Source organism: Sesamum indicum, linkage group LG2 (genome assembly GCF_000512975.1).
Source record: "Sesamum indicum cultivar Zhongzhi No. 13 linkage group LG2, S_indicum_v1.0, whole genome shotgun sequence".
NCBI classification, from domain to species: Eukaryota; Viridiplantae; Streptophyta; class Magnoliopsida; order Lamiales; family Pedaliaceae; genus Sesamum; species Sesamum indicum.
In genome coordinates this window covers 1,887,163-1,898,626 of record NC_026146.1, presented here as the reverse complement: position 1 = coordinate 1,898,626, position 11,464 = coordinate 1,887,163, and the positions used below count along the sequence as shown (strand labels likewise).

Sequence of the window (11,464 nt, the reverse complement as noted above, 5' to 3'; positions counted from 1 at the left end):
GAACTGCCAAAAGCTTGAAGCCGAGAGTGACGGGTCGGGTGAGCTGTCACCCGATTCGGAGCAGATGTTCCGGGAGTTGGGGGAGGAGCAGCCCGGATGGGAGATGGGGTCGTTGGAGAAATACCCGTCGTATGAGATTGATTGGGCTGCTCTATAATTTACAGAAAGTTGCAGCCCTTTCTTGCAAAATAGACAGATTTTGGATATATGTGATTAAAGTGCAGCTGCAAAGAAGTTTTTGGCATTTGCAGGGCACACAGAGTCTTTCAAATTTATTTATTATTATAATTATTCTTTTGGAAATTGTAATTTTAGATTAATTAGGATTAGTTGTTGGGGTTAATGTGTAAAAGTGGTTTAGCTGGTTTTTCACAGAGCTGAGCCATAATCGAGAAATGCTGTAATTTTATTGCTGGTTTTATGTCTTAATTGTTAATGTAATTTAGTATTTGCTGTCTGCATTTCTGCTGCTTTTATGTTGTAAGTGTTAATGTAATTTGATGTTCACATTTTGTCTCTATTAACCACAAAAAGAAATTATGGAATTGAATAACCATCAATTACTATAATAATATTGCTAATTTGTTTGCTACATTTTCAAATAATAACTTTTGGGATTAATGTTCTTAAAATCACTTTTTGATAAAAGTTATATAATTTGTTATTTTCAATCTACTGTAATTGTTTATTATCTGACTATTTATGCACATCAAAGACTTTTTTTTTTTAATAAACTTTGTCATTAATTTTATTATGCCAAAATGATTTTTCTTTTGTTTTTTGGCCTCTCTAGAAAGTAGTAACTGCCTCAATCAAAACCCAAGTGTACAAAGGTTGCAGCACTGCAATGAAGGTAGCAAAAGGAAACACCCCTAAGGTGAAAACCCGGCTGTCTCCAAGGAATCCTTTGGTTGAGATTGCCCAAGAAATTGTCAGGCACAACACAAATTCGTCCTCGTGACCACACAGCTGAGATGATGGAGGCCCAAGGAATATTTATGTGAAAGCTGAGCAAAGACATAGTCCCCAAGAGCATGCATGTCCGAGTATGCACGACACCGCCGGCAAAGTGGAAGTTGAGCTTCCTCATAAATTCCTGAGTACCGGGAGAATATCCGCCCAGCAGATGCCCGTATCATGGGGGAACTTTTGCAACTTTCCAGACCCTTTGTTGGCTGCTTGAACAAGGACCTGGATTATTTGTCAGTTGCACAGTGCAACATTATATACTGTTGGAATTGTAGTGTTAGAGCTTGTAGTCGTCTTTTGAGACAAACGTTTTTCTTTTCTTTCTTTTGCTCCTTAGCGTTTCTTTTAGTATAGCAGTTTAGTTAATTTTGTCTCTCTCTCTCATTTTCACTCTCTATTTAAAGAGATGTGCTGAGACTTTGTTCGATATATTTTTGATTTCAATAATGAATCCTTCTTCCTGCTACAAATTGCTGATTCTTCCTTGTTTACACTTTGACTGATTTCTTGTTCTTGAATGGCTTTGCCTGTTTTTCAACATATACGAACCAAAAACTATAAAAATGGTTATCCCAATTCGAACAGAAATTGAGGAAGACGAAGAAACTTTTCTTTGACAATTTCATTTCCTCATTTTCCAGTAGATATAGTGCAAAAGTGCTGGTACAAACATCTGCTTGTATTTTATTCCTATCAGACGGCAAGGGAGTGATAGGACGGAATGACGAGCCCAGCGACAGCTGAATGCTGCTCTGGATGCTACACCACGTCGTACAAGGATTAAAAATAAACCCATCGGGGCTTCCACCCAGGGAAATAACAAGATTTCAACAAATGACTAAGCATGCTCTTCGGATTTTCAATGATTCTCCAAACCTGATTGCCCATAATCCAAACTCAACGTGCTATCATCAGAAATATAGCTATCACATTGTCGTCTGGAGGTGTATTCTCCATGAAAAATAGGAGCAAACATGGGATGGATTTTATGGCTGATTATGGTAAGTATTGCTAGAAATTTTATGTGATTATGAAATTTTTTATTATCAATTTTCTATGTTTACTATTGAGATATGAGATTTAAATATGTGATCATTAATTAAAAAGTTTTGCTATTATTGTTGGGATTTTGAGATTATGTTTTATAAATTTATGTGATTAATATATGAATGATGATGTCTAACGGGTTTTTTTTGGCTTTTGTGTTTTGATTTTAACTTGTAATGCACTTGGGAATACATTAAAGAGGAGACTGAGGGTGAGTTAATTAAATATGCTGTAATTGAAGAGGGGAACGAGAGTGAGTTGAATGCAAGTGAGGATGAAGATCATGTGTTTTATGATTCTGATTTCAATCTTTGGGATGATGATATGCTTTTTGATCATTATGTTGATCTTAATATAGAGTTGGATGGGTCAAACAAGGGCAAGTCTGTGAATGGTGTAGTGATGATATGTATACTAAATATTGAGGAAAAAGAGTGTGTGCATAGTGATGATGATTTTGATAGCACGTATGGGAAAGATGAAGTATCAAATGTACAATCCTAGAGCTGAAAATACAAATCCTCATCTTAAAATAGGCTTCATTTTTAGTTCTAAAGATGAAGGAAAATTGGCAATTCAAAGCAATTGTCTTAAAAGGGGGTATGATGGTGAAATTTGAAAAAAATGACAAGAATTCAAAGGATTACTAACGGATTATAGGACAAAAAAAAAAATACTTCTCTCTATCGATGGAATCATAAACGTATTATCTATGAAAATAGAGACCGATTTTTCTAAAAATTTATTGTTGTTGTTTGTGACAGAATTAGAACGGAAATGTTCCATCTCCAAATCAGCAAAGAATATTTCCATCTCTAGAATTTAGCCTCAGGCTTTCAGCCGCGGCCCCGTCCCTATTTATTTTCAGGGACAGAAATCTTAGTTTTAGAGACAAAATTTTTCGAATTTGATACCTTGTTTTCTTGTAATTAAGTAAAAAGTAGGATTTTCGGTCTAGTTCGATAAAATACAAATTATATAGTGTCTTTTCATATTTCTTTAGCTTAATAAATTAAAGCATTCAAAATTTTGTCCTATATACTAATTTTGTTACTTTGGACTCGTACCTTTACATTATTAGGAGGCAACTAAAATAATTAGAGGGACCAATTTATACAGAACATTAAATTTTGACGTCATTGTTTGTATCAAACTTTTCTTTGGGATCAGTATCAATAAAAATGCATTCTCTTTGTATTATTGCAACAACATTTAGATTTTTTTAGATGAAGTCCAAAATCGTAAATAATTAAGGGGCATTGTAGCGCATATGATGACAATTATGAAAGATATAGCCTTAACCTAATGTGGTTGGGTCGAGTGGTAAGCGACTTATGAATCCCATTAATTGAGGAAAATTAAAAATTTAATTGAGTTTTGCGGGTTAATACCTACCGAGTCTAGAGACAAGGCAGGCACGGGTATTGAGATGAGACGGGACGATTCTCAAGTCCAACTAGAAGGGAATCATGGTCCGAAGTTGGGTGAACGTGGATTTCAGGATTTTGAAAAAATAAAGCGAGAACGGGTACTGCGTCGAACAAAACCCACTTCCTTGCCAATCCTAGTAAATGGAGAGAGCTTGTGTTTGGTACAAACATGTTTTTGTCCTGCCCCTTTGGTTGGATTGGAGATTCTCTGAAACTTGGAGGACTTTGACAGCAACACATTGTCCAAATAATCGAAATTTCTCATTCCTCAACATACTTTATTCTGGCACTAATCAAGGACATGTTGTCTCTCTGCAGAAGCTCGGAGAGCCTTAGGCCACCTATGGCTTTGGTAATGTTGAGGGTCAGAGGAGGAGTGTGGGAGGCAACATATATGAGCACCAATTCCATGATGTTCAAATGTGAACTCTTTGGATGGAAGGGGTCCCCAGTCTTCATAACTTGACCTATTTAAAGATTGAATTGCTGTTTTTAGGAGCGATTGGTTCATGCCTCAGTCTCCTTGCTTTTGACCGATTCAGCGCCAACTGCTGGTAATTGTTTCTGATGCGGATGCCAGACGGGACATTCCTTGTATTGATTCCCAATTTACTTGATCGAACGATTAGTCATAAGTACTTAGAATTGATTGACTAGTTGGGGACGCACGAATGGTATGAATTGGGCAATTGTAAAGTATTCGAGCAAGACAAGTACTTACCTTTGAGTAATCCAATCACTAATGTCCACACCATCGAGTCTCGTTGAACTGGCAAAGGTATTGGCTTATGTACTATTGCATTTTCTATTCCATTTGATTTCATAGAGTGCAGATATGGAGTTGAGTGATTCAATATGATTGAGATCCAAATTCCATAAATTTCTGACTATAATGTCCAGAAATCAGATTCTAAATATAATTTAAATTGGATCAGCAGAAAGCTAAACCGACAACAATTATACCTTTTCTTCCCCATTTTGTTCGATGAAAACATCGTCTAAAATGAGGTTAAATATCAAAACTATTCAAGGCGATCATGAACCCTGCTTGTAAATCATTTAATTACAGTCGCATATCAAAAGAAAAACTTAGAACTATAAATAAACTAAACGAGTTAACTCATTCATTAACAAATATCAAAACACCATTGCTGGGGCCGTTATGTAGTTTGACAACACCTTGGCTTGGAAAGTCTGAACTTTAGGTTCCTTTTGCTTTGAAGCATTGATTCTCTCGAGGGCCAATTCCAATTCCAAAGCACCATGTGATATTTTCAGAGGCGTCGAGCATCAACTGAACTTACCTATTTCCATTTTCTTTTTGATTGCTTTTTGACCATGATATACAAAAGAGTCGATTATGCCCGAGACAGTAAATACACCTGGACATTAAGCAGAATTCATTAATGTACATAAATGCGAGCGCGTGTAGGTATAACTTCATGAGGATTGGTATGCTTCACAAAGTCTTTGAAGAAGAAAATTAGTTAATGAAAAAGCAAAACTAGATCTGCTAGAGAGAGAGACCTCCAACAATGGCACAGACGTTGGTCAGAAAGTGCAAGAACGAAACATGCGTCTCTGTAAAGGTTACCTGTCATTCAGGAAATTAAAAGATAAGTGAAAACTTATGCCATTTAATAAGTCCAATTCATGCTACCTGATTCTTGTCCCGCAACTAAGATAGAAAAAACAGAGTTATGGACCAGGAAATTGCAGGGAGGGGGCAACAAAAGTCAGACATGGGATACGGATATAGAAAGTTGATGACAGTGTTCGACAAAAATCAATCTGCTTTTGAAATTGGAAACGGCATACCCACCTTAATTGGTGAAAGTTCATAAAATAAAAATACTCCAGGAAGGGATTGAAGTTGACCCAACTCTGCTCCTTTAACATGTTCAGTTACCGAGAACTGCAATGGGACAAAATCTCATGAATCTGATGTCCCGTTCCAGAAAAGGTTCCTAGACATCATAACAAACACATACACACACAAGCAACCATATGAATCAGATTGTGAACTTCAGGGTCTTAGTGTAACCTGATTTGACTGGATGACATGTCCATTGACATCTGTGAATACAGTCGGTACCACCTGCACCATAGCACAATAATGAAATACTCAATGTTCATTACTTATGACACTTGAAACAAGAAGAATCTGCCACTTTGGTACAGCTGAAGATACATACAAAAATGTACAAAGGGAGTAAACAGGAGTAGGAATTTATCTAAAAGTATTATTCACAGTTACCTCTTCCCTAAATAGCTAAATTACAACTGTTCCCTCCTTTTACAGTTATAGAGAAAACCAAAAGCACAGTTCTGTCAAGGACATAGTAGGTAGTTTAATAAAAATATTTTTTTCTGATATCACCATTTTCCATTTGAAACCATAAATACCGGAAAAGGTTGATACACATGATAAACTTAGAGGAAGCTTTTTAGGTAATTATAAAAGATGGATGGGAGTTCATGATTAAGCCGTTACAGAGGGTATGGTAGCTTAGTTAACCCTATTACACCACTAAGTTGTGCAGCCTGCTGCTTGAAAGTACATATTCAGACATGTATATGTCAATTATGGAAAAAATTCAGACAACCTTTTGTCATCTGCACCTTTCAGATGCTGGCTATCTTTAATACCAAAATTATTAAAAAAAAAAAAAGTTAAACAGGCAAATCAGCAACACTCTCTCACAGGAAGCACAAACACAATATTTAAGTGGTTCCAGTTAATGACTACAGGTGGGCATGCCGGAAGATTGTATTTTTGATGAATTCACGGGCAGAAAACTAACTCAACTTACAGGATAATGGACTACGTAGTTATGATTATAAATCCCAGCTATGCGAATGTTAATCCTGAAAAGTTATATACATAAAGGAGACAACCACACATCCTGAGCATGGATGCTTCACTGAACCTAGTTTTCTTGCTGACGTAAGATCACCATGCCTTCTCCGAACCTATTCTCGTAAATACATGCGAATATACCATACCATTTTAAATACATAGCTAGGACACAAACTCCAAGAAGAGAGAAGGGAATCATTATTTGGAACCTGTCTCAAAGAACTATTTAAACAGGATATGATTTTCTTGGCATTATTTAAACTGGAAACATAGCAGAGGCATGTATATTCTGATCAATAAAGATTAAAATCTGAAACTAATTAGCATCACGAACAATCTCTAGTTCATGGCCTTCATGGAGCCACTATATACCACGACTCCAAACTTCAAATGGGCACATTCTTGAATAGCATAAACCATAAAGTGACTGTATGTTCGCCCTAAGATATTTTTTTCAATTTACTCAAAAAAAAGATTCCCATAAAATGTAGGCCTGTTATTTGACTAATACTCAATGGCAAGGTCATGAAATTGATATGCTCTTGAGCGTGTACAGTAACCCATTTATCATAATAAGGTCGTGATGCCTAGCGGTTTTGACTGGTAAAGGTCTCTTGTTGATTTAACTAATCTGCCAAAAACATGAAATAATTCCCCAACTCAGTACATAATCATCAAGCACTTCCCAGAATAATGTACAGATACTATACAAACCCTCCCCGATACAATTCAACTTGCATATTGCCCTTGACGTAGTAATACATAAGGCACATTATAGAAAAAATTAAACCAAATGTTTCCAGCTTAAGTGTTGTCCAGTGGGTTCAAGTTGAGAGAAATATAGAATATTAGTAACATTTTGTGCGCCAAGTCTTGCATTTCCCTTTCCGTAGATCACATTGCTACATGCCCCTGTTAGTCAATAGTACTATTCCATGATTATCTTTGGTACCCCCAAAAATGGATGCTCTTTCCAACTGTGGTCTGACTCTGTTAAATGCCATTGAATTAATATCATGACCTAACTTCATTTAATTTATCATTGCATTCAATGATCGACAAATTCTAACTTCCAAATCCATAACAAAATTGGGAGTTACAGGACAAAAGCATATTAGTAACACAGAATCACGATGAACAAGCATCTCTGGCCAATACTAGGAAATACAAAGTTAAAAGAACTGTTAAAAAATAGCCAAAAGAAATCAAACACAAATGGAGAATTTACATAAACTACTAACCTTCAGAAAATATTGATACATTGCATTTGGTGTTTGTTGTGTCCATTGCACACTGCAGGTAGAAACAAATGCAGATGTTTTTATGATAGATCCATTTTTGCACACCACCGGCCAGAAGGAGCATAAAATCACATCACTTAAGCCATAGAAGAAAAATGCACAGACAAAATACCCATCAAGAGGATTTACAGCACCAGGGAAGTAGTCTCCAAATGCTAATCTGTTGATCCTGTGACTTATCTGTGGTACAAATCCCGTAATTTATTAACGGTCTTATAGTAAGTAAATAATGAAATGAAGAAGGCAATATCTATTATAATCAATATCCTAGGGTGCAGCAAACATAAGAGCAGAAGGATGTCATCTTACATTAAAACTGTCCTTGTGAAATGCTAGCAGGTCATGAACATGAACATTTGACTGCTGGAAACTCTTTCCAGGTGCAAAATGAAAATTACCAGCTACCTTATTGACATCCAAGAATCCATAAACGTTACATCCTTCACCTTCTTCGTCTTTGATCTTTTGCAGAAAACCTTCTCTCTTGCACTGATTTATCATGAAAAATATGATAACATAACAAGACATAGTTCAGATCCATGTCAATAATTGCCGATGTAAATTCTTTAAAACAAAATTTACACTGAGATATTTTTTTGCCATAAATTATTGAGGTATGTGGATCGTGATGCTGAGCAGTACACTGCTAGAAGAATAGCCTAGATTTTAGTGGTGAAGTGACAAAAAACCCCAAGAAAACTGGAAGGTGACTTGGAAAAAGGTACTTCTTTGTTGAAATTTCACAAAAACAATTAATAGTTCTAAAAAGAAATAAATGGCAGGACAACATTCACAAATTACACCATCATAGAATATCTTACTATGTCATGCAAAAATGAACAACTAATCCAAAGAGATCATGCGATGAACATAGTTATAACATCTGCTGTTTGTAGAGTTGGTCTTGATAGAGATTAGTCACCAATATACATCTCACTAGAACCTCACCTACATGCTTTCTTGCTCATTCCTTGCCTGTCACACTATAATGCTAGTCCTATGAGCAGTTCCCATTTCCAGAACTGGTTATCATCTTTCCTGAATTTGTATGTAGAATAGTTTACCCGATACGAGTTGGTGCATCACTTACCCCAAAATGTTACTTCAACTATCACCATGATAAGGAATTCTTTCAACTTTTTATATGGGTTCCCTTCCTAATTCAGTTTCGCTTTACATTTCGTTATATTCTCTTTATCTTTTTGTGGAAGGGTGGGGGAACATTAAGGACTTGCAGCATGTACGTATCAAGGGAGACAAGAGTATTTCTTCAAATGAGATTGCATGAATCAATAGCCACAGTGCATAGCATCATAAAAGAATCATATTTCTTTACTCATATCTTGGAGTGTTACTGGGGAAATAATGTGGATATTTGCAGCAACAAGCAAATGGATTCTGCATTTCAAAATTATGTTTTACATAGTTATTTCACACAAAGTAGGACCTAATATATTCAACCGTGTGGTTCATGATACAAGATATTACAGTTGCAATAAAGTGGAAAATGAATAGTATATACCATTCTAAGGAGTAGGGGCCTCTGGCTGAAAGGTGTCCCATAAGCATAAGCAACATTCAATACTCAATACGAATCCTTTTACGATGTAGCGTTATAATGCACAATGGCATGTTACTACTTAACAAATCGGATAGTTCGATCTTTAGCTTACTGGACTTCTGAATCATCAATTGCACCTATGGTAGCTACTACAATTTACCATGAAATGGTCCTCCAGGAAATAACATTTGATCTACTACCACTCTTCAGAAACTTCATTTTCTAGCATTTGATATATCTGAATTGTAGTAGAGTACTCACTACAAGTGGGTAATATGTTTATATTAGCCTAAGCAACCGGTTTTGGGTAGGTAGAAGTAATTTATATTTTAAAAAAAACTACTACATGAAAAACCAATAAGCATTAGACACAGACCTGATCAATCAAATCAGGATCTGATAATGCCCAGCCCTTCTTTCTATATGCTTCACGAACTTCTTCACAATTGTTACAACAATCATCATCTGTCTGCAGCATAGAGCAAAAAGTCCGATGAAATAAAGGCAACATCAAGATTACATGGATAATTTCCTCATATAGAACCAAATTCATAACACAGAAGAGAACACAAAAGAGTAACATAAATTATCATTTAACATTTTGATATCCATTTGCTTCCTGCTCCACCAAACCATACAACAGAACAACACAATAATAGAATATAGTAGTGAACTTAGCATAAAATTCTGAATAGGAGAGTACCGCTTCTGCACCATAACATGAGCCACAGTAGGTTTCATTGTGTTCAAGCCTTCCACCATGCCTTTGTAAAGGCCGTTCTATCTATGCCAGTTAAAAACATGAAAAGAGAAAACCCATCTATCAGAAACTAAATAAACTTTATGATCAACTTTACATCTTTTTTCAATAGTTACAGTGCAGAGACGCTAGTTTCGCATACTTCATGAAATCATCAACACATGTTCATTGTGCAGTGAGGCACTAAGGTACTAGATAATCACATGCCAAAGGATGAAGAACTCTAATGAAAAAGGGAATGGATAGTCCAAAGTTTGCACGTATCTACAGTGCATAAGTTTATCTCCTGACTGACCTTGGGAGCACCAATAGTATCTGGCCTTGTTTCTATCACATTACCATGAGCATCAATCCTCTTCTTGATAATATCATGTCTCTGCAGGAATAAATGCAAAGTCACTTCAAGAACCATAAGAAAAATTAAGCAATTTCCTGCAGAAAAACATCATTGTAATATTTCTCAAATTCATCTCTACTTCCCATGTACAGATATTATTTTTCCAGTTAGTATTGCTTTACAAGTCATTAGCTTGGAAATCATAGGCGATATTCCAAGAAGTGGCGCCAAATTTGCTTTGTGCTATGGCAAAAGTGTCTGATCAATAAATATCACATTATAAGCTTACTTCGAGAAAAAATATTTGTTGTGATCATATTCTGTGATAGATCCATATCTGACGTTAATCTCCAGGAAAATTAGAAAAATTGAGTTATGACTATTGAAAAACTTGAATTTCTACAATTCCATACTTTCCATGTGAGTCTACACGTGTAAATGACAGTAAAAAGGAAATCTGACAGAAACAAACAGAACCTTAACCATATAAAATAACTGAAAGATGCAATTAGATTGATGCACTTACAACATCCAGGTGTTGCTCGCCACTTATATCCATGGCATCAAGACTGACGATAGAGCATGGGAGTGCTGGAAAAGTCACATCAAACTGCAATTTTGCAAGTAAACTAGCAATTAGTTTATTTAGGTATAGTCTTGCTAAATATTCAAGGCAGGAGTATAAAATAATAATAACTGAAGCGATGAATTGTAGTAATATGGCACAGAGGTAGCAAGATAGATTGGTTTAGCTGACTATCATCAAGTTGTTTGAGCTCAGCTTGATAATATATGAGCTATTTCAGTTTCAACATAAATTAGGCAAAATAATTATCAGGTGAAACCAATAGAGATAGTCCAGAGACTATGAGATGCCTTCTAGCTAATTGACTCCATACTACAGATGCAAAAATTTGATGAACTTGATTTGCTAAGATCAGCCAAAAGCTTTACAAAGTAAACTTTAAATTAGATTTATTGGAGGTGATCAACATGCCACAGTATATCCTTTACTAAGAAAAAAAGAATTAGTTCAGGTAAAAAGATAACTGTAAAAGATCATCGACTCGATTTTAAATTTGAAAGACATAGCAAGTACCAAAGATGTATCACAGACCCAATAATAACCAACAAATAATACAATCATGTGTCTTACCCTTCCATCAGAAAAACAAAAAGTTGGAAGCATGCACTTACAC

At 35.7% G+C, this 11,464-nt stretch overlaps 2 protein-coding genes across 2 annotated transcripts in view; one reads left to right on the top strand and one right to left on the bottom strand.

The window, feature by feature from the left end:
* Positions 1-457, top strand: part of LOC105177006 (ethylene-responsive transcription factor RAP2-13-like) — a gene marked incomplete in the record, with an annotated part of 2,060 nt that extends 1,603 nt beyond the window's left edge. Inside the window, 1 exon segment of the mRNA XM_011100021.2 lies at positions 9-457. Coding sequence (XP_011098323.1) covers positions 9-157 — 149 coding nt within the window.
* The window catches only part of LOC105176997 (endoplasmic reticulum-Golgi intermediate compartment protein 3), a gene marked incomplete at its 5' end in the record, with an annotated part of 9,589 nt that continues 2,510 nt past the window's right edge, over positions 4,386-11,464 (bottom strand). The window contains 11 exon segments of the mRNA XM_011100011.2: positions 4,386-4,828; positions 4,974-5,040; positions 5,269-5,361; positions 5,491-5,544; positions 7,548-7,599; positions 7,720-7,787; positions 7,917-8,096; positions 9,545-9,637; positions 9,872-9,952; positions 10,224-10,304; positions 10,792-10,875. Coding sequence (XP_011098313.1) covers positions 4,737-4,828; positions 4,974-5,040; positions 5,269-5,361; positions 5,491-5,544; positions 7,548-7,599; positions 7,720-7,787; positions 7,917-8,096; positions 9,545-9,637; positions 9,872-9,952; positions 10,224-10,304; positions 10,792-10,875 — 945 coding nt within the window. The 3' untranslated portion in view covers positions 4,386-4,736.